At 37.2% G+C, this 24,390-nt stretch overlaps 2 protein-coding genes across 2 annotated transcripts; one reads left to right on the top strand and one right to left on the bottom strand.

Annotated features, from left to right (window-relative positions):
* Window positions 1-2,294: 2,294 nt before the first annotated feature.
* On the top strand, window positions 2,295-3,612 carry LOC122073191 (transcription factor bHLH80-like). The gene is made up of 3 exons (XM_042637731.1): window positions 2,295-2,453; window positions 3,290-3,355; window positions 3,499-3,612. The coding sequence occupies exons 1-3, from the start codon at window positions 2,295-2,297 to the stop codon at window positions 3,610-3,612; spliced, it is 339 nt and encodes a 112-aa protein (XP_042493665.1).
* A 10,127-nt stretch (window positions 3,613-13,739) lies between these two features.
* LOC122074045 lies at window positions 13,740-18,840 on the bottom strand. The gene is made up of 3 exons (XM_042638838.1): window positions 18,682-18,840; window positions 18,379-18,467; window positions 13,740-14,111 (listed from the first exon to the last, which is right to left on the bottom strand). Exons 1-3 carry the CDS (start codon window positions 18,796-18,798, stop codon window positions 13,964-13,966), a joined length of 354 nt encoding a protein of 117 aa, XP_042494772.1. The 5' UTR covers window positions 18,799-18,840; the 3' UTR covers window positions 13,740-13,963.
* Between the last annotated feature and the right edge of the window lie 5,550 nt (window positions 18,841-24,390).

Raw genomic sequence — 24,390 nt, 5'->3', positions numbered from 1 at the left:
GGGTCTGTTTAAAATTAAATAGGTCTGTAATCCCGTTAAGACCCGTTTGTAGCAGTTCGATTAAAGCCTAAGACCGATCAACCTGATTATCAATTGTACCATACCCACCCTAGCTTAGCGTGTTTAACTAAACGAGTATTCACGATGTAACCCTAAAATTGGTTGAGCCCTATTAACCCCACCGCTTGACACCCCTACTCTACAATAGGACTTCGAGTAATTGTCTATAATGAGATCAAGGATGAAAGCCACCCAATCTGAGATAGTGAATTGAGTGTAGCGAGCAAAAGAACAGTGTAGGATAGATAATCTGAGGAAACGACAGAGGAATTGGAGCATAAAGGGTAGTTCTTCTCTCCAAAAAAAAAATTACCACACCACTATTACTTGTACTTGGTGTGTGGAATGTTTAACTGTTGGATCCATCAAGACTTTTCAATGAGAAACAGCCACATCGCGGGAATGCATTTTCAATTGTCATTAATGCAATCCTACATGAGTAGAGTTGTTGTATTTCTCCTCGGGTCAACTTTGTGGTCAATGCGACCATGTTTCAATAGAAATCACCAGGGTTTAGCAACCTAGAATCGGGATCTTTTTTTCTCCCGAACGATAGGCATTTAGGTCTTCGGTCTGATTGGTCCCGTGAATTCATACTGACCCTATAACCATATGAACCTAGAATTGAGATGGTCAAGCAGTTGAAATCAAGCCCTTCCATCTCAAGAGTCATCTCCTAAGTTGCTTTTCTTTAAACTTATAATGTATTGTTTAGGTGGCCCTGCGTAAATGTGTTTTTAGATGATATACATTGTTAATAAAGAAAGTTAAACATAGTAGAAATTGAGGACGGCATGGTTTCACAAGGGTCAATTTCATGTACGTACCTTGCATGAACTCAATAAAGTCATCAAATCAACCTGTCCGTCTCCGGCCTGCAACTCGACCTCCGATGAAGCTCCGATACCCAGTTCAGACCAAGAAATATTTGGATCCCCATTCAAATCGAACTTCTTGAAAACATCTTCAAGCTATACTTCCATCTCCATGATTGCACCAGCTCAAGGTCATTGGGATGAGGAAACCCAACGAACTCGTAAGAGGTTGAAAGAGGTGACGGAAGTAATAACTTGAAGATGTTTTCAAAGAGGTTCTTAATTTCTTCTACATTTTGAGGCGACTCGTCTCTCTTTATTAAAATAAAACGGACAGAGAATGAAAGGTGGTTACTCAAGCGGTTCTCTCCAGAATTTCTTATTTTGTGATATCCAAACGCACCCTCAAATCCTCTTACAGATGATGCGAAAATATCTTAGGTATTTTGATAGAAACGGTTATTGATGATGAGAAAAGATCTTACATGAGGTGAACCAAGGGCCCATTTGATAACGTTTCTACCGTTTCTGTATCAAGAAACGGCAGAAACATAAATTTACGTTTCTGGGAACAGAAATAGAATTTAAGGTGTTTGATAAACCCTGTTTTTAGAAACGTTTCCTGCAAGCAGGTACCTTCCCCTGAAATTCAGCATCACAGAGGCCCAAATAAGAAACCAACACCCATAAATCATCCATAATCATTAGTGAGCAACACAAATTTCTGCAATAAAAAAAAAAAAAAAGCAACACAAATTTGGATTTCCTAAATTTAAGTGGAAATAGGGAAGAAAAAGAGTAGGGCACCATACTGAGTTTAATACTGAAGCCGTGCTTGAAGTGGAAGACAAAAGTAGATATATCAGGTCAGAGGAAGAAAACGAAGCACACTGCAATTGAACCCCTTATTAGTATATGAAAATCACCTTATTTCAGGGCTAAAATCATGAAAGGGTAAAAAATTTATTGTTCTTGTAGTAAATAAATGATAGCACAGAATGGAAAGAAGCTTGATCTTCCAAATCGGCAGTCGAAGATGATGGAAATCACGGTCAATTGACCAAACTTGCAGTTCAAAAAACCAACAGGTTTATGGCTATTCGTGCACACATTAGCAACCATAGAGAGCAACGAAGGTTTATCCTTTCATGAGATGTATTTTAGGGTTCAATAGCTCTTGGGAAGAACAAGGGCATACCTTGCAGAGGATTGGAGAGCAGCGAACTTGGAAACCGAAGCTTGATCCTGCAGAGTGGAAGTCACAAATGAGTTTCAAAGTTGGAGAGGGTTCACAGGAATAGCAGAGTTGGAGAGGGTTGTAGAAGTCACAAGAGGGTTCGCCGGAGTTGTAGAAGTCGCAAAAGGGTTCACCGGAGTAGTAGAGTGTTCACGAAAGTTGCATAAGTCCTTCTGCTATTCATGGAGTTGCAGAGGAGTACCTCCATTGCTGAGCTTGAGAAGACGAGCGTGAGACACAGTTGGAACCTTTGTAACAATTTTATCGGGCAACAGGGTGAAAAATGTGCCCTTCAATCATTTCCAGAAACGCAGAAACAAGTTAAACTGGTTTCGTTTGAGGCATTTTTAGAACCATAAATTTCTATTTCTAATTCTAAAAATATGTGAAACGAAACACTTTTACCAAACGATTTTTACCTCGTTTCTCCGTTTCTAGAAACAAAAAAACTCAGAAACGCGTTTCTGGGAAAGTTATCAAATGGTGCCCAAGTTTATCTTGGAGCTGTTAACATGTAATCGAGTTGTTCAACCATTTGGTATTCTGGAGCGGGATCCTTTTCACGTGACATAGTGTGTGGTGCAAATTTAAGGGTCAAAGCCTCTTTGGCTACATGTCTAAGGACTCACATCCCTTGGATCTACGCTATCCTGTAGCACGTGTTACAGAGGATCCCGATCTAGGGATTCTTCCCTTCCCTCTTTTTCCTTTTCTTTTTTTACAGTTGACACTCAGAGTCTCAATTCCCTCCCCTGAACTAAGGCGAAATATCAACTGGACCCACCATCTTTGCGAAAATATCACTCCCTTCCCCTACAAGAAAAGAATGTTATCTAACAACCGCCAATCGTTGGTTCTGGTTATTAAGTCAAGTTAATTTTTTCATAATCCCCAAAATACCCCCTAATTGTGTAATGCCAAAATTACCCTTAAGTGAAAGAACAACTGAAATCCACCCTATTCTCCTCCTTCTCTGTTGTTGAGATAGACATGCCCACCACAAGCCTCTCCCAATTCCGGTCAGCTCCGACAACTTGGTTCAACTCTCTGTTCCAAGATGACGAGCTTCTTTCACAAACCCAATGTCTCTCTCAAGCTCCTATAAACAGTTCAACGACACCCAATTTCAGAAACTCTGAAAATTTATACTTTATATGATAGTTTGTTTGTTGATTAGGTTCCGAGGACTCGAATCAGTGACAGGATAAAGAAGCTTCAGGAACTGGTTCCCAATATGGACAAGGTAAATTTGCTTATCTCGTTGAATCTAATAAATACTTAAAATATGGGTTTAGAGGAATTTCCAAGTTCACTCTAAAGACAATAAACCTTGAATTAGCGGTTCTTTGTAATCGCAGTGTCATGGTTTCCCGGGTTACTTTGCAGCAAACAAATACTACTGACATGTTAGAGGAAGAAATTGAGTATATCAAGCACCTACAAAAACAGATTCAGGAATCCCATTGCATAATTCTGCAAAGTGTTAAATATGATTCATAATTAGATTAAAATTTGCACTAATGCTATCAAAAAGCATATTTTGATCTATTGAAAACCCCAAACTTGGCAGGATCTCTCTAAGCATCAAAGGAAATGCAAATGCTCTAGTAGAGAAAAAATCCACCATTAAAATGATAGAGAAATAGAGAGAACGTCAAACAAAAATGGAGTAATAAGCCCAATTTGTCGCATGTGAAAGCTTCAATGAAGGCGATCGGTCCTTCTCCTTCAATCTTCTTCTCCTTTCAGGAACTCAATTCGTTAATTTCTGGTGTGCCATCTTCTGCTGACAATGTTGTTGATGAAGAGGTTACTGATACAGAGTGGTTCTTTCTTGTTTCAATGACTCAGTTGTTTATGAATGGCATCGGCCTTCCAAGTCAGGCATTTTACACTTCGACGCCGGTTTGGTTCACCGGAAGTGAGAGGCTTGCGAACTCACCTTGTGAACGGGCATGACAAGGTCAGGTTTTTGGGTTGCAGACGATTGTTTGTATTCCTTGTGCAAATGGCTTGGTTGAATTAGGCTCGACGGAATCTATTTTCCACAGCTCAGATCTGATGAGCAAAGTTAGGGCTTTGTTCAATTTCGAGAATCTAGATATGGGTTCTCGGTCGACGGCACAAACGGACCAAGGTGATAATGATCCGTCCTCACTCTAGCTCTCGGATCCGTTATCATTGGTTATGGAAATTAAGGATTCTGTTAATACAGCTCCAGTTGCTATTGCTACAACTTCAGCCCCTTCCATTGTTCCTGAGATTTCTAAATCCATTCATTTCGAACACCTTCAAGCTTCTTCTCCTTCTCCTTCAAGCTTCCAAAGGGGAAAAGCAATGAAGATGAATAGGAAAAAAATGTTTCGATGAAGACGATCTCTCCTTCTCCTTCAAGTTTCTTCTCCTTCTCCTTCTCCTTCGGTTCAGGTACAGAGAAAGAGGAATAGGGATGGATTTCAGGGGGTCTTTCACTTAAGGGTAATTTTGGCACTACACAATTAGGGGGTATTTTGGGGATAATGAAAAAATTAACTTGACTTAACATCCAAAACTAACGGTTGGGGCCTGTTAGATGGCATCTTTTTTTGTATAGGAGGGGAGTGATATTTTCGCAAAGGTGGTGGGTCCAGTTGATATTTCGCCTTAGTTCAGGGGAGGGGAGTGAAGTTTACTTTTCTTTAATATAAGTTATCTCTTTCAATTAAAAAAAAAAAATTGAAACTAAATACAAATGAAGTTATATATAGCAGATCCAACCGTTGGATGAGGAATGAGGGACTATGGTGCATCGCTCTAGCCCCATATGAGGTTGTGTATAAAGTCGGTGTGAAAATCGCACCGTTGCAGTGAGCATCGGGTGGTTGGGAACTCCTTAGGATGCGTGTCCAAATACTTTCAGCCGTCTAATGCTCATTGTACCTCACCGTTCATTGTAGAGGATGTGGATATAAGGGAGTCAAAACCTAGTTAGATAAGGATTTATGGCCTATAAATGTCTACACCTTTCGGGAGAGAGAAAGAATTCCAATGGATAAGGCTTCGGTTTGTCCAAATCTCTAGGGATGTTCAAGGTTACAAACTAAGAAGGTATTAAGCACCTCGTCCATCTAACCAGACTCCGGTCTCCTTCTATTTAAATCTTTCCTGCTAACTAATCTTGCACACTAGCATGCATATTAAAAATATTGAAAATAATCCAACCTTAGTCTAGGTTACTAGGATGACAAACATATAAAACATGTGAGAAAGCACAAAAAATTACGGAATACATGACACAGATTATCATGATAATGCTAAAAACCATATAAAATTGATACAACGGAAAGGAAAGAAAGAAATACTACATGAAGTGTTCGGGAATTTTATTATTTTAGGTTTTGAATATCCATTCATGGCAAACAAAGTCTAATAACAGTGACTAGATGTCAATTGGACCTCTACAGAAAAAGATTTCATTTTGAGGGCCAACATTAGCTGACAGAATCCATAGGAAATTTGGAAATACAACGGGAGTACTCCAATGACACTAAGGCACCGTTTGATAACGTTTCTAGAAACGTGTTTCTGTATTTTTCTGTGACGAGAAACAGAAAAACAGCCTTAAAAGTGTTTGATAAATCTGTTTCGTTCTAACCGTTTTTAGAAAAATTTATGGCGATTTATGATACAAGAAACGTGAATGGCAAAACATGTTATACTTGTTTCATTGTTTTTAAAAACAAGTTGAGGCCAAAATATTGGGGAAATGCCCGATAAAAAATTGATCAAAAGCCAACTCATTTATCAAATAACAAAAATCCTTGAAGTTAGTCATTGACGCCATTGTTGGTGTTGTAGATCTCGGTGCGGACGATCCATGAAACATGTTTGTCAAATACCAATAAATTCGTTTCTAGGAATAAAAATCGTTTTTTCTGTTTTTAAACATAGAAACGATAGAAACACTATCAAACGGTGCCTAAGTATTAGTAGGGCTCCACAGAAAAAGCTTTTGTTTTGAGGTCCAAATTGGCTGATTGAACTTATTTATATCAAGATGAGTCAATGACAGCGACTAGGTGTCAATTGGACTCTTGTTAAAAAAAATATATATATATATATATAAATATATGTTTTGAAGGTTCATATTCGATAATAGAATCTATAGGGATTTTGAGTAGTAAGGGTCAGTAGTCAAAACCACCTATTTATAGTAAGGTAGTCCAATAACATTGATTAGGTATCAATCAGACGGGTTCGATGAATTTTCTCATACGTGAATATATGTGAATGTCTCTAGTCCCTAGATGCGATATCCATGGATCAGGAACCCAAAAAAATTGACAGCACAATGGCGTATAAAGGGTAATTCCAATTTATTTAGCACCAAAAAGTGTCATTTTCAGCCTGAATTTGCAAGTGCCTCATGGCACCCTGAGGACCCCTAAAATATAATCTTTACCGAACAAATTTCGGACGGCAATATCTCCCAATTCACTGGTCCGATTTGCTAAGCTATATATTGTTGGAAAGGCTTTCCAAGTACAATCTAAAGATCAAACATAAATTTGATTAGGAACATAGTCAAAACTGTACCATAAGCGGAGGACCTACAAGACTATAATTTGCATAAAAGTAGCCAAATGGCATAGTCTTCGCACCAAATTTTAGATTCAGATTTAAGATGACTACATAATCTTTTCCTAGAGGTTATGCTAAATTCAGATAAGGTTGGGGCACCAAGTCACCCCAGTGGTAAAATGATCATTTTTTGTCTTACAAACTTAGGAGCAGTGTCAAACTCAATTCATTGTCTTCTCAAGGTGACAAAATTCATTGTCTACAATAAGGGTGTCAGTTCCAAGCCCACACCGGTAAATCTGATTGAGCCCAACACATATATGGAATTTTTTCTCATGGAACTCCATGATTAGTGGTTGTGCTCAATGTCATTGCCTCTCACTGTTGTTTTGAGCACTTTTGCTAGCATAGCAGCTTTGATACATGGTAAACAAGTTCACAGCTACATTCTAAAATTCAGATTTGGTTTAGAGAACCGTTGGGAAATACCCTCATTACAATGTATGCAAAATGTGGGATTTTAGATTGGACGTCTAAAGTCTTCAATAGGATATGGAACCTGACATATCAAATTTTTTTTTTTTCAACCCTAGCGACTTGTGTAATAATGGTTTCCATAACTTAGACTTTATTGAAAATCCATTGACTATCCTTAGATTTTATTTAAAAATCACAACTTTAGCACTCATGGTGAAAATGGCATTTTATGTAAATATGGGTTTCTACCATAAATGATTATGTTAAGTGCGAACCATACAGGTTTCTGTTTCTTCCAGGTTACAAAAACAATTTTTTTAATGTTACCATATAGCATTTATGACACAAAATCATTCCAAAAAATATAGAAATGCAAAAAAGTGTGGCAGACCCAGAATCAAGTTTAAAAAACATAATCATTACAATACAGAGCCTTAGAGAGCAACAATTCAATAGTTTTTTCTTTTCAAAAATGTTATTTTTAGTTTAGATAGCAAGTAAAAATATACAACAACAACAATTTTGGAGGATTAATACTATTTATCTCCAAAAATATACTCTCCCTAAAAAATCTTTTGATTTGTACATTAAATGAAATTGCATCATATAAATATTAATGTTCAATCTGAGAGGTTGGATACTATTTATCTCCAAACCCCAGGGGAAAAAATGTAATATCCATTAGACAGGTTTTTTTTTCCCTCACATTGCCAAACAGAGAGAGAGAGAGAGAGAGAGAGAGAGAGAGAGAGAGAGAGAGAGAGAGAGAGAGAGAGAGAGGGGGGGAATGAAACTTGGCTGCTGCCTGGGTTGCAGCTACTCATTCCTCTCGGGTTGCAGCCAAGTAGCTGTAACCCCATGGTAACAAACAAGGGAATGGAATCTCAAGGGGAGGTTTGACAATACTCACCTAGGGTGAATTTTTCCACTCCTACCCCTGAGAAATAAATAAATCCTGATTCTAAGTTTCTAAACCCTGATGATTTTTATTAAATTATGGTTACATTGACCACAAAGTTGACCTAAGATGGACATCTAGGCCTTCGGCCTGATTAGTCCCTGGATCCATACTGACCCCATAACCATATGAACCTAGAATTGAGATGATCAAGTGATTGAAATCAAACCCTTCCATCTCAAGGATCATCTCCTAAGGAGCTTTTCTTTAAACTTATAATGTATTGTTTAGGTAGCCTTGCGTAGATGTGTTTTTAGATGATACACATTGTTAATAAAGGAAGTTAAACAAAATAGAAATTGAGGACAGCATGGTTTCACAAGGGTCAATTTCATGTACGTACCTTGCATGAACTCAATAAAGTCATCAAATCAACCTGTCCGTCTCCGGCCTGCAACTCGACCTCCGATGAAGCTCCGATACCCAGTTCAGACCAAGAAACATTTGGATCCCCATTCAAATCGAACTTCTTGAAAACATCTTCAAGCTATACTTCCATCTCCATGATTGCACCAGCTCAAGGTCATTGGGATGAGGAAACCCAACGAACTCTTAAGATGTTGAAAGAGGTGACGGAAGTAATAACTTGAAGATGTTTTCAAAGAGGTTCTTGATTTCTTCGACATTTTGAGGCGATTCGTCTCTCTTAATTAAAATAAAAAGGTGGTTATCCAAGCGGTTCTCTCCAGAATTTCTTAGTTTGTGATTTCCAAACGCACCCTCAAACCCTCTTATGGATGATGAGAAAAGATCTTAAAACAGGTATTTTGTTAGAAACGGTTACAGATGATGAGAAAAGATCTTAGGAGAGGTGACCCATGTTTATCTTCTGTTAACATGTAAATGGGTGGTTCAACCGTTTGGGATTCTGGACCGGGATCCTCTATCACGTGACATAGTGTGTGGCGCAGATTTAAGGGTCGGGAACCTCTTGTGCTACGTGTCTGAGAGTTCACATCCCTTGGATCTCGCTACCATGTAGGATGTGTTCCAGAGGATCCCGATCTTGGGAATCTTCCTTTCCCTCTTTTGCCTTTCCTATATTTGCAGTTTACTCTCAGAGTCTCACTCAGTAACAGATTCAACCGTTGGATGGGGGATAAGGGACTATGGTGCACCTCTCTAGCCCCATATGAGATTGTGTACAAAATAGGTATGAAAGTCGTCTGTAGCCACTGCACCTGTGTAGTGAGCATCGGGTGGTTGGGAATTCCTTGGGATGCGTGTCCAGAATACTTTTAACCGTTCAATGGTCACTGCACCTCATCACTCACTGCAGAGAATGTGAACTCATAAAGTTGTGCACTAGGCACGATTGCCCACAAATTCTCCCCATTTAAAAGGAGAGTAATTGCCCGGAGTCCCATGTGCCTTAGTGCGAAAATTTTCTATGGTGCGTTGTAACTTACTTTTGGACCAAATTAAAATTACTCAAGGTATCTTTATTGCTAATCTAGCGGCTCTAAAGTGAGAAAAGTCAAATAAAATAGTTGAAATCAAGATGACAGATTTGCAAACTGTCTTTTTATATTCACTTTCATTGATAGTTGTGACACAAATTCTCAATAGCCATTGTAATGACAAATGCTTTCAGTCGTTCAATGCTCATCACTCCTCACCGCTCACTGAAGAGAATGTGGATTCTTACTAACTCAGTTTTACAGATTATATCTTCCTCCAATGTCCTTATTCTAAATCTGTTTGGAAGTCCTTGGGATTTAATTTCTATCCCCCTATTTGGTATTGGGAATCTATCCAAGTTTCGATCTCTCATTATTGGGCTCTAGATCTCTGTATCTTTTAAGATGTGGATGTTAGCCTTGATGGCATATATTCTTTGGCATTTATGCATTTCCCATAATGATGCTATCTTCAGATCACCTCTTAAGAGCCCTTCTCATATGTCTTTTCCAAGTCATTATTTTGCTAAGAAATACAATTCTATCGTTACATGTCAACCTCGGCTTAACGAAGGCTCAAATGTTCGATGGATTCCCACTTTTTATAGCACCATTAAGATCAATGTTGTTTCTATTATTGATTCTACAGGTCCAACTGGTATTGGAGGGGTTTTTCGAGATCATAATGGACTTTCTTTTTATGGATTTTTGGAGTTTGTTGGATCATTATATGCTTATGTGGACAAAGTATTAGATATTCAAAAGGCTATTGTTATCAGTATTTCTAAGGGCTTTTTTTTCCAATATATCAAAGACAGAAAAAGAGGGGAATATATATATAATATATAACCCAGACAAAGCCAAATTGGCTAATCGAAGAAAAACATCCTACCCGAAGAAAAGGGCCTGACATATCCAATGCTCGAGGGGTGGGGGAAGAAACAAAAGCAAGGAAGTTGTAGAAATGCAACCCTAAAAACAATGCAGAAGGCAATGGAAAAATAAGAACAAAATAATGCACACAGGTTTACGAGGTTCGACAATATTGCCTACGTCCTTGGTGAAATGAAATCTTGCTTCATTATCAATGGAAAATAAGGTTACAAAGCTCATCCTCACACCTCTCAATATTGTTAAAGTAAATCTCACTACAAATATATAGCAAAAAAACCTAATTCAGAAAGTACAAACTGCCATCAAATAAAAAATTTGAGTTGTGGGTTGTGCCCCCCTACACCCCTCTATGCAGGGGGTCTCCTGCCCCTTTTACAACCCCCACAGCCCGCTTACCGACAAGCAGGACGGTGGTCCTATTTGTCGGGGCGTCTATACCAGTACTCTCTGGATTAAACCGCGACAGAATACAAGACATCGTACACCAACAGAAGCGTGGGATACAAGAAAAGGGGGAGGAGAATAGGGGATACGCAAAAAGGGAGGAAGGGGAAGAAAAGAGAATGAAAACAGGGGAAAGAACTAGGGTGGGGGAAAGAAAAGTAGAAGATCCCATGAGGAAGACAAATGTCTATTCCTGTTTGTGTTTGGATAAACTGCACAGTTGTGAAAAACTTTGTTTCTCACATCAAAAGTGATAGCATCCCGAATCTACTCCAGAGTGCAAAATGTAGACGTCCATCTTCTTTTGTTTCTTTCCCGTTAAATATGAGAAGCTGCTGCACTGAAGGCTTCAAGGATACTATCATTGAATGTGATAACCTTTTGATCACCAAGTGTTTGAATGATCAGGTTGCATCTCGTCTGGCCGAGTATCTCATATGTTGCAGGACTATGCTATTTTGGCTCGTTAGTTTGTAATCATCACTTTTAAACATATCTTTAGGGAAGGAAATTTCTTTGCCAACCAACTAGCTTCCTTTGGTCGTCAAAATTGCTTTTCTTCTCTTGGGAATCCACCTCCCCCCCCCCCCCCAAACACCTTTATGTCTGCATCTTTCTTTGGACTCCAGGTCTTCTTTCTTTTCCCATATTGTGTATTCTACTTCTGTTAATTAATACTACATAATATCTTTTCTGCCCGGGAGTTGAGGGTAGGACCGCACTCAGACACAGAGGTGGGTGAAATGACCACTTTGCCCCTACATGAAAGGTGGAAATGCCCACATTGTTGACGCTTCCAGGTGTGCTCCCATTAGCCCTTATGCTGATGTAGCCCCTAAAATCCTGGACAGAAACATTATCCCTTAATTATATGTTTCATCAAGAAAAAAAAGACAACAGAGAGAGAGAGAGAGGAGTGAGAAACTTTAAAAAAAAAAAAAAGGGAAAGAGATACAACCTAAATTTCAAAAAAATTGTATGGTGTGTCATCAACTAAGACTGCTACTAAATATTTAATTTCATCTAATCCGACTACCATCTCATTAGCAGCAGCATCCAACTCCCGTATCTCTAAGGTATGGTGTTTGAATTGGAAATTAAAAATTTATCAAAGTTTTTGTTTATTGTTGTGAAAATTTCTGTAAGGGGTATTCTCAATAGGGATAGAGCGACTCGGTTTATAACTATCAACGAATGTTGTGTCTTTTGTTATTTAGAAAAGAAAATAGAATGGCACATATGTTTTTCTCTTGTTCCTTTTAAAAACGAATTTGGGCAACAGGTCTATTGGGAATGAGAACTGAATATCTCATTGTTAATTCTATTCGGCCCTTATCTGTTGATCAATATATCTACTTCATCTCTATTTTGTGTCACATACATGTATTTCTTTTTGTCTATATTTTCCCTCGCATGATAATTTTTATGGACTACCAGGAATTTGTGTTGTGAATCGTTGTTAGCCTAACGTAATACAAATTATCAAAAATATTAATAGATGTGTAGCTGAACTCATTCAATTTCCTATTCATAACAAGTTCCCCGAGTTCACAAAAAAAAAATCTGTGAGGATTCTAAAACCATTGTCTTTACCTAGCAAGGATCATCTTAGCTATAATCGACAAGGGACATTTTTATTGATTTTGATGGGAGTTTCAAAAGTGACTCTTGTCAAGTTGGATGAGCATCTGTCATTCTCTTTTAAAATTATTTTATATATGTTTCTATGGATTATAGCTATGTAGGGTATCATTATCACCTAGACAATTATACCCAACCCGTAACTGCAAAAACCCAATTGCAAGAACGGCGCTCAACCAATTGACCATATCTCTCTGAGGATACTCATCTATTCAATATTGGACCACCATATCCCCCTAAGGATACTCGTCCATTCAATATTGGACCATCTATCTCAATCATATCAATTCTATCAAGTCATTTCGTAATTTTTTTTGACTATCGTCTGATTCTAGCAAATCTCAATGTAGGTGATTTTTTATGGAGTGACATTTCAAGTATTACTCCTATTGGACTTCTTATGTAAGGATATAGAACACTAAGAAAGCAGAGGCAAGAGGGATGCTTCAATTTTTAGTGCTTAGATTTTATTTTATTTTTTTGGTAAGAGGGATGCTTCAAGTGTTGTAACATGGAAGATTGTTAGGAGTATAGAACTTTTGACTAATTGCTTGAAGTTGCCAGACTGGATGCAAGATGACTCTCTTTATCCAAATGGCCTGGAGTTATTTCACATACTTCAGAACATCAAATCTATGTAAATCTATTCTTTGACTGTACTATTTTGAAACATGATAGGAAATATATATGCTTCGCTCATAATTTTGGGAATATAGCTAGGGCTGAAATACTTAGAAGTCAGAATGGTAGTGACTGAGAGAATATACTATTTTCTAATTTAATTTATCTTTATTTTCTTTCGCATAAGAAAAAATGTCTCAACAGCTCTGAGCTTCTCTTGTCCAATATTGTTTGAGAAAGACCACTAATGATTGTCTGTTTTTTTATGAGTACCAAGGCTACTGTTGTTTTTCAGGGAGTGCTCAAAAATTGGAAGTCAGATAAATTTTGCAGTGGTAAAAACAATCTATTTTTGCAGTGGCAAAAATATGTTTATATTCACTTACTTTGCTCTTTTTACCAACTTAATGTTGAAAAATCCATGATCTAGAAATTCATTTCAAACAATTAAACCTATTCAAACTGTTTCTTTTTAAGACTCAAAAAAATTTGTGCCAAAATAACAAATGCCAAAAGAACAAAAGGCCTCGGACACGCAATGGGTCTTGAAGTACTGCTTATCCACCCACATTGGGATTACTCGTTAATGGTTGATCAAGGTTGATAGATTCATAAAGTTCCAGTTTCAGAAATAAGAATAATAACAAGGGGCATCTTGTAGTTTTCATTTACTTATTTGGGTCGAGCATCTTGTGGTTTTACTTCAAAAGAAAACACAGAAGGATATCAAACCAACTCATTATAACCATCCATTCACATTGACAAGGTTCAACCTCAAAACAATGGAAACAACAATGGTAATACCACGGTAATAGTGAAGACCTCAAGAATTATTCACTAACTGGAATCATTGGACTCATTTTGGGCTGGTAAAGAAGTCGTTAATCCCAGGCATTATCTGAGGCGTTTTGGTCCGAACGAACTTCCTCAAACCATGTTCCGCATACACTTCTCCTTCTGAATGGTTCTCTAACACTCCAGCAGCTCTATTCTGTTTGTTTACCCTGATTCAAACAGAAAAACAAATGAGTATAAAAAAAACATAAAAGAGAATGAAACCAGGAAAGTTTCATATGACAGATTCATCATGATCTATCACTAGACTTCTGCGTGAAACATAAGGACAGAAAATGCAGAAATTATTCTTCCAGATACAAAAAGCCATTGTACTATCTAGAACTGTAGTCTATAGTTGACAGTCAGAAGCATGGTTTTAAGTATCGGTGCGTATCGTGCCGTATCAGCCGATACGTATCCATATCGATAGGCATCGGCACGATACATACCGATACGTATCATGAAAATTTTAAAACCCTTATGTATCGATACGTATCCTACGATACACACCGATACGCACCGATACACCACCGATACACACCGATACTCACCGATACGTACCGATACTCTATGAAAAATTCAAAATTGAAGTGAAATGTACGTTTCGATATGTATCGGGACGTATCGGTGCGTATCGATATGTATCGACCGATACACACCGATACGTACCGATACGGTTATAAAATGGGTAAAATGGGTAATTTTTTAGAAAAACATAATTTTTTGAGGTGTTTTTGTTCCAAAGTTGCTGCCAACCATTTTTCTTTAACTAAAGTGGAAATCAAGGTTGGGAACAAGGATTTTACATTTATGGGACAATTACAAACCTTGGATTCTTAGTGCGATACTCTTAATTTACTGTTTATGCATAATACATGTCATATATAACTTTTTTTAACTATTTTTTTATGCAAATGTGTATAAAAAAGTGTTTCCTATCCATTTATGTGTGTATCTTTAGCGTATCTCCGATACGATACGATACCCTCCGATACATATCTTAATTTTGGTCGACCGATACGACGACCGATACCGATACTTTAATCCTTGGTCAGAAGGTATAAATTTGGGCAGAAAATGCGATCGAAACTCTAACTACCACAATTTTGACAAAATTTTAGCTCAGCTCTTCGCAACAGACTGATGGAAGTTGTAAAGAGGACCACATGAAGCCACAAAGGTATACAGTAATGCAGAAATGCCATAGTCCTGCCCTTTTTCAATCACAAATATTTTTGTTCTTAAAGGGCCTCGCATCCAACTTGCAAGGATGATTTACTGATCAATCATAACATCACAGACTTGTTTGCAAACAAATGATAACAATTACTTACAATCCAAGTGCTCTCATGATGGTATGACTAATAAAACATAGGGAGAATCCTGTCTGGCTGTCTGGAAGTGAAACCTATGATGGCGGGAAACACCCAATGACTACCCCCGGAAAAGAATCATTTCAGGTGGCAGTGAAGTCATTTCAGGAGGGAGAGAGAGAGAGAGAGAGAGAGAGAGAGAGAGAGAGGAGTGCTAGAATAGGCCACAATCCCAGACAGGAATCATTTCCCCTAAAACATATGTTGGTGATGAAATACAGATGGGTGGAATAAAATGGTGTGTAACTAGTACAATAGCCACTCCATCCCAACAACTAAAAATACAACTGAACAAATTGCATACAGGACGCTTCCCCCCCCCAAACCCAAGAGTTGGTAAGGGGTGGGGTTGAGGGGGGAGGGTTGCCTTTTAATGCTCACAGAAGAGAAAAGTTTGAATAAAAATTTGAAAAAACGAGAGGATTGAATAAAAAAAAAAATTAAAAAAAAAAAATATATATATATATATATAAGGAAGGGTAAGAGAGAGGATGAGAACCAGTTAACATGGGAAAAAGAAAACAACTGGGAGAAGAAAAGGTAAAAGTTCACTTTTGCGGGATTCAGAAACAACGTTTAAGGCAGAGAAGTATTAGTGAAAATAGGCCAAGTGTAGGAGAGTGATAATAATTGCCCCAATAAAATAGATTTATATATATTAAACAAAATAATTCATCCCAAGTCAAACCCCTTACCCAGGCCAATTTCTTCAGAGAATTGAAGCGACTAAAGAGAGACCGGCAAATAAATTGTAAAAAGCATTGGCACAAGCTTGGATAAATATAAGCTAAGTATCAACTACAGAAGGTAAGGTTCGCCCCAGGGGAGCATTAGTAAATATAAGCTAAGTATAGGAGAGTGATAACAACAGCCCAAAAAAATAAGGTTATAAATTATGGGCGAGTGGTAGTAGGAAGTACGTATTGCAATCTTATTTTCACTTTCTTTTAATATTAACAGTCCATTTAATGTTAGATTAATCTAAACCATCCATTAATTTTTTATATTGTAATCAATTCCTAGTTTTTAGGGTGGAGAGATGACGGCCACTTATCTTTAACTTGTTGTGATGGTCACAACATATGTACCCATTCCAATTTCTTCCCTTCCAAAGGGCAACCAGGGAGAGTAGGATAATGATAGCCGATCTCTCTCTCTCTCTCTCTCTCTCTCTGCAGAATTTTCTCTTCTTTCCTCAGTTTCTCTTTCTAGACAATTTCATCTCCATCTTGCTACAGAATTTTTTTTAACTTCCTAGTTCAAAATACACAATGTCAGTGTTGCAAGAAATGCAATCCATAATATCTCCATGCCCAAGTCATCCTTCTTTAAGACACGGCTAGACATGAAATTGCAAAATCCCACATTAGCACTATTGAAAACCATTTGTTCTTAGCCTTCGTCCTTTGTATTTTTCTTGTATAGTTAAACAGGAAAACATCTACAAGATTACAATCCTCAAAAAAAGAAGTGAAAACGGAATTTCATCGGGCAAGAGGTTTTCTAGAGGATGAATCCTTATGTAACAAAGATTCATCGAAGAGGATGAATCGGTTAGCAATGACCTACTGTCATCATGACAGTCGGTTAAACGGAGAAGAAAAAGGTTAACACTTAAATCTCACCAAGCAATATCGACAGTTATTAATAAAGAACGTTCCATATAGCAAAATGGTCACGGTACGTGTGGAAAAATAGAAATGCGAAACATTCTTTAGTAATAACCATCGATATTGCTGGGTAAGATTTAAGTGTTAAACTTTTTCCCTCTCAGTTTACCTGAAACCGACTGTCATGATAATAATAAGTCATTGTAAATCGATTCATCATCTTCGATAAATCTTTGTCACACAATGATTCATCCTCCAGAAAACCTCTCGCCCGATGAAATTCTGTTTTCACTTCTTTCTTAGAGGATTGAAAACTTGTAGATGTTTTCCTATTTAATTGTAAAAAGAAGAATACAAAAAACAAGGGCCAAGAACAAATGGTTTTCAATAGGTGCTAATGTGGGATTCTGCAATTTTACGTCCAATCATGTCTTAAAGAAGGATGAATTGGGCATGGAGATATTACGGATTGCATTTCCTGTAACACCGACTCTAACAGCTGACTCCATTCAAGTTAAAAAAATTATATAGCAAGAGGGAAACGAAATTGTCTAGAAAGAGAAAAATTAATGGAGAGAAAGAGAAAATTCTGTAGAGAGAGAGAGAAATCAACTATCATTATCCTACTCTCCCTGGTTATTTGGAAGGGAAGAAGTTGGAACGGTTAAATCATAAAAAGCACAAGCACAAGAACAAGCTTATCAAATATCAGCTACAGAAGGTAAGGTTCAGCCACGTATCATTTAAGAATTTATCACAAAGGACGCAACAGACCCAACTAACTTCTGTAGATAATATAGGGCAGTAGAACATATCCACCCATGTTGTGACCATCACAGCAAGTTAAAGATAAGTGACTATCATCTCTCCACCCTAAAAACTGGGAATCGGTTACAAATAGAAAATTAATTGATGATCTAGAATAATTTAATATTAAATGGACGGTTAATATTAAAAGAAAGTGAAAATAAAGTGAAAATAAGATTGCAATATGTACGCCCAAGCACAATAAGTCATCCCGACTCAAACCCCTTACCCAGCCCAATTTCTTCAGAGAATTGGGGTTATCAAACAAGAGTGCAATACAACTAAATTGTAAAAAGCACAAGCACAAGAACAAGCTTATCAAATATCAGCTACAGAAGGTAAGGTTCAGCCACGTATCATCAAAGAATTTATCACAAAGGACGCACCAGACCCAACTAACTTCTGCAGATAATATAGGGCCAGTAGAACATATCCACAAATTCATTGGAAAATTGATCTTAAAATTCGGAGGATCTAGACCACAGCCCATGTATTTTTCTTTTTATTTTTATTTTTATAGGAATCAACAAGATCTATGAACTACTGCTCCCAAGCACCATCGGAGGTAAATCAATCTGCCCATGTCTTAATCCATAAAAAGAAGATGAAACGAACTAAGGCGTGAAGTGAAGATCAAAGAATACCTGACTTCAGGATTGATGCAAATGTTACGGACCAACTGAAACCCGCAGATTCCGACAGCAACCCCAACGGCGGCAAACAGAGGGTAGACCTTCACAAATTTACCAAAGAGATTATTAGATCTACGACTGCTAACACCAAAAGGGAAACAAACCCCTTCAAAGAGTTAATAAAAGAGGTTCATAATCGAAATCTAGCAATAATAAATCAAAGAGGAAACAGAGAAAGGGAGGGACAATCTGAAGTCTGCAAGAGAAGAAAAGAGAGAAGATTCGAAGAAGAGAGAGGGTAAGTAACTTAGTTACCTCAGGTCGCAACCAACGATTCACAGAAGCCATGGAAACCGCTGCAGAGAGAAGGGAAGGAAAACCCAATATCTGCACAGAGTATAGTGGAAGACAAGACGCAACCTGCACAACCATGAGCGCTGATATTGCCTTTTATATTAATTTTATAATTTTTTTTTTTAAATTTATATTTATTTTTAGGTGGAGGATATGGAATGGCCATAATTTTTTACTCTCTGAAAGAAAGAAGGAAAACGCCGTTACTAACCCGTTTCTTGCGGCAGCGGAATATCCGCTTCTTCCGTCCTGGAACGGATATCCGTTTCTCTGCCTCGTTAGTCAGTACCTTTAATGCATCAGCCAACATAATTTTAGGTTTAATGGCCTTTGGCACGAAACCCGACAAGTCGGCCATTGTTATGGGGTTAGTATGCTGCCGGCTGTTTTTGAAGTTAGTTCAACTAATGAAAGTGTTAGAATGAGAAGGGCATTATATGTAAATTGATCATATACGGATTGAATTCAGATCTGGTCGGATATAGATAGTATTAAATGGATACGAATGCGAATCGAATTTAGATTTTCAACCATTTGATTACGTTTTGACTTGTGTAGTACAAACCTTCCTTCCCCAATGAATACAATTTTCCTCTTAATATATCTTTCTAAGTTATCTTACCTTTTTTCTTCATTCTCTATAACTTGTCTAAGCTTCAAGAAGCTTCAAAATTATTAATTGATTATTGAATCGATTGAATAATTAAATTCCAATAACTTAAATTTTAATCCAGATAACCATCGATCGAATATGATGCAAATTCATTTTGACTATCCATTTTCATTCAGAAGACTTATTTAAGAGGAAAAGAAAAAGAGAGATAAACATAGATCTAAGGCACTGTTTGATAACGTTCTAGAAACATGTTTCTGCGTTTTTGTGTCAGAAAAACGACCTTAAAAGTGTTAGATAAATCCATTTTATTTCACCCGTTTTTAGAAACATAAATAGAAATTTGTAGCAATTTATGATACAAGAAACGTGAATGGCGAAACATGTTATACTTGTGTCCTTGTTTTTAGAAACAAGTTGAGACCAAAATATTAGGAAAAAACCCGATCAAAAGGCAACTCATTTATCAAACACCAAAAAATCCTTAAAGGTAATCATTGACATCATTGTCGTGTTGTAGATCTTGTTGGAGATGATCTGAGAAACAAGTTTATCAAACACTAAAAAAATCTATTTATATTGTTTCTAGACACAGAAATAGCAGAAACGTTATCAAATGAGCAATAAGTATACCGCAAACATACCCAGGCTCTTTCCTCTCTCTATATTTAATCAATTGCATTTTACCATGTGGAAAACACACATATTTAAAGATATGGTAACGGAGAATTATATGGGTTACTGAACAACCATCATGAAAACATCTCTTCCCGAATAATATATTGGTGGAAAATGATGTATATATTGAAGAGGTGGAATGGAATCTTCCAATGGGAATGTTTTATTATGATTGATAAATCTCAAGAGACATTCACCAAGGAAAATGTTGTTTCTGGCGGAGGCCAGGTTCACTGTTGATCTCTACCCATGCACCATTTAATTAGTTAGTTTATCCTTCCCAAGGGTCTTTTGACTCTTTTGAACATTTTTCTTTTTTAAAGCAACATTTTCTAGAAATGTGATATTTGCCAATAGAGAGAAATATGGAATAGATTGCAAGAGACTCGTTCCATCATTATTGTCAAAATCTCAAGGGTGACAAACTGTGTTGTGCACAATATTCAAAATAGAATTTTACACAAAATTGTAAAAGATAGAAATATGGTAATTTAGATAACTTTCTTCAATAGTCTCAATTGAGGTTCGTATTCATGTTTTGCGGTTAATCTTTTCTTGAATTATTTTATCTTTCTTATTTTTTTTTAAATTTAAATACCTTAACTTCTTCATTATCATTTTTCTTTGGTTTCTTTATTTATTCAATTTTTTTGATACCTTTAGTTAAATATTAGTAATTTTACTTATTTTAAAAATTAGTTTTAATTTCTTTATTAAACTCTCATGCCCTCCTCTATTCCTCTCTCTCTCTCTAATATAGAAACTAATATTTGTTTTTAAATAATAGTTTCTTTATTCAATTAAAAATTAGTTTCTTTATTAAATTCCCAAGTTTCTTTATTAAATTCCCACAATTCCCCCCCCCCTCTCTCTCTCTCTCTCTCTCACTCACTCACTCACACATTCCTTTCTCTTTCTATATTATCACAATCTATATTATTCGATATTTACATTAGAAAACAAAATCTATCTCTTTCTATATTCTCTATCAATAAATTTTTATTTTTAGAAGAAAAAAAAAATTCTCCCACCCCAATTGCTTTCTAAATTTTCCTAATTTTGTTTTAGTTTCTTAAACTCTCACGCCCTCCTCTCTTTCTCTCTCTCTCTCTCTAATATAGAAACTAATATTTATTTTTAAATAATAGTTTCTTTATTACTCTCTCTCTCTCTCTCTCTCTCTCTCTCTCTCTCTCTCTCTTCTTTCCAAATTTTCCTCCGACCGAATCCAATCTCGAATATGTGAGAGCAACAATGACTGCACAAAGCTAGCACCGAGCAACAATGACCAAACTAGCCCAACCCCAACCCCAACCCCAATCAACCCAACCCTTACCCACCCTGATTGGTCCTGAGTTTTCAGGGTCAAGCCGAGATGACCCTGATTGACCCTGGTTTGCCATCAAGGGTCGGGTATACCCTGATCCTGACCCTGCAAAATAAGAAATAACTAAAAAATAAAAAATATTCATAACAAAGAGGAGATTTAAAAAAAAAAAATCACAAATTACTTGTCATGTGGAGAACATCATAAAGCAAACATTCAAACAATACAAATAACTCCAATTATCATGGTAAACAAAGAGGAGATTGATGCATTCCAGTTGGTTCAGGTGTCACCGTGATGTTACCCCAAAATCCTGGACTGCAACTTCTATTTCCAGCTTCTATCCTTTGTCTTAGGCTTATGGACTTATTGGACTGGGGTGTTGGGCCATTTGAAAATACTCCTGCATCGGAGATCATCTTAAAAAAACAAATAATCCAAAAAATTTCAATTATTTGTCATGATAAACAAAAAGATCATCTTAACAATAAAATCTCAAAACCCTTATCAATTAAACAAAGAGGAGAACATCCTAAGAAAAAAAAAAATCAAAGTCAACATTAAGGGCAAAAACCAGGGCCAGGTCAGGGTAAAAAAATCAAGGCCGGGTTCAGGGTGGGCTAGGGCCAATCACATCAACCCTTACCTACCCTGACCATGACTCAGGGTTAGAAATTTTAGGGTTGGGCCAGCCCTCAGGGCCAAAATTTTTAGGTTAGTACTTGTCGGGATCAGGTCAAGTTTGGGCCATCAAGGCCAAACTTGCACCCTTAGACAAAACCCACTCTTGAAATGGTGATCAAAAGTCAGACCTCTTTGCAACTTTGTCGAAACTGTGAAAGATGTCATAAATATGAAATATCTCTCTCAAATTCCTTGTAATTGTCAGTATTTAAGTTGAAGATACTTTAGAATTTCTCAATTCGTATATAGACTATTCTTCTTACTTTATTTTTTTCTAACGATTTTCTATGAATCTTTATATAGCCAATTCAACCACATTTCACCATCTTATCTACCTACTTATTTTGAGATTTGTGCTCATTGTAGTAGCTCTTTAGAATGCTCTAATTATCTTTCTTCGTTGTTTCAATGGCAATTTTCCTTTCCAAAACACTATTTTGGTTAGTCATCTTTTTCTTCCTTTTTCCAACAATGTTTTAGTTTTTTATGAATTTCAGTTATATGTACTTATTTGGAGGAACTTGTGCTTAAGGGTTTTTTGAGATATATATAATGGAGATGAGAGTCAGGAGAGAAAACTATTTTACTATTTCGTTGTTTCAACGGGAACCCATCAAAGGACCCAGTTCTATAGTTTAATGGTGTACCAGGTTGTTGTAGCTTTGATGGTTTTGTGTATGAGCATGTTAATTAACTCATTAAACTTTCCCAGTCCTAAGTCCTAACCATTTTTAGAGGGGGAATCTGAACCCATCTGGTTAGCTTCTATCTCTTCTTCTTCTTCTTCTTCTTTTTAATGGATTCACAAAGAAAATTAAGATACAATACTATTAGTAAAGATTTTTTCTGATTTTCTTCATCTTTTTTAATTGGTTGACTGAGAAAAGTAAGGAGAAGAAGGTATAGAGATGTTTCTCAAGGTTTGCTTGTAAAGTAGCCTAATGATTAGTTTGTGTTTTGAATTATTGTAGTAATTTTTCTTGTGAATTCAGTTTTATAAATTATTCTATGTATTTTATAGAAATCAAAAAAATTATAGAACAAATGGTTTTGGTTTTAATTTGTAATATTAAAGAATGACGAATCAATTCCTTCTCCTGACACTATTTGGTGTTCATGTTAGTGGTACACTAACATTATTTGATTTTCATCTCATGACATTATTACACCATTCATAATGCCATATAGACCTTTTAAGGTACCATTTTTCTCTGAGCTTTCTTACATTGAAAAATATAAAGACTTCAGTTCCAAGAACATTGTGCCAACAAACAACACAAGACTATCAAAGTAGAATGTATTCCAAAGTAACTGTAATATCCCGCTTCTTAAACCCGGTCTGATTTCGTGGTTGAACCGGTTTAACCATGCAGGAACCGAGCCAGAGGATATTAGAGCGGGTTCCTTATGGGCTATGATGGCACGGGTGACCTTAAACACCGGCTGGCCCGACAAGTCCGAGCCAGTGCCAGAAGAGACGGGAGTGCCCAAACCGTGTACGTGCACCTACCATAAGGCTATGTACGGGTAAAACAGGTATTATATCTGTGTTTTAAGATATATACGTAGGCTACAATGTATGCTTGGGGTGGGGTTTGAGCCGAGGTCCGAGCCCGGTCAAAATCCCAAGTTTTGACTCTCGGATGAGTATGACCGGTGGGTACCCCACCCACCTGTGTGACCCATCCGACACTATTCACTTAAGTAGGAATAGTATATATAAGACTTTATGATTTCCTTCTTTCCATTTATTACCCCCGTACGTTTGGGAGAAAAGTACAGAGGAGAGAGAAAAAGAAAGGGAAGAAGAAAGGAAGAGGAAGAAAGGAAGATTTCAGCGGCGCCGAAGCTCGATCTTGCCATTCCGGTGCCGGAAGAGTAATCTTCAACTCGAGATCTACAGTTGGAGGTAAGAAAAGCTGGGTTTTATGAACATTAACCATACCCACGCTCTAAACCCTTGATTCGAGTATGGTTTCTCAAGATCTTGTAAACACCCTTTGAAATGTTGAATCTAAGGTTTAATAGATGATTATTGTGTTGATCTTGAAGGATTTGAAGAGATATTGACAAGGTAGAAGGAGCATTGTGAGTTGGAAGTGATTTGGAGAGTTCGAAGTCATTTTTGAGCAAAGAAGGTAAGATGGTTCCCCTCACTCGAATCTAACTTAGATCTAAGCTAGAACCATCATATAGGACTTTAAAGGTGTGAAGAATGGGTGGGGAAAAGCCCTATTTGGATCCCCAAGGAATGGAGGAAGTGGAGAAGAAACTGGGGTTTTTCCGCCAAAACCGGCGGGTAGGACCGGTGGGTCCCTACCCACCCGAGACACCCACCCGAGAGGGCCAGGGGGTCCCTGGCCAAACC

Source organism: Macadamia integrifolia, chromosome 1 (genome assembly GCF_013358625.1).
Source record: "Macadamia integrifolia cultivar HAES 741 chromosome 1, SCU_Mint_v3, whole genome shotgun sequence".
NCBI classification, from domain to species: domain Eukaryota; kingdom Viridiplantae; phylum Streptophyta; class Magnoliopsida; order Proteales; family Proteaceae; genus Macadamia; species Macadamia integrifolia.
The sequence above is the reverse complement of the archived record's forward strand: the minus strand, read 5'-3'. Positions and strand labels throughout refer to the sequence as shown.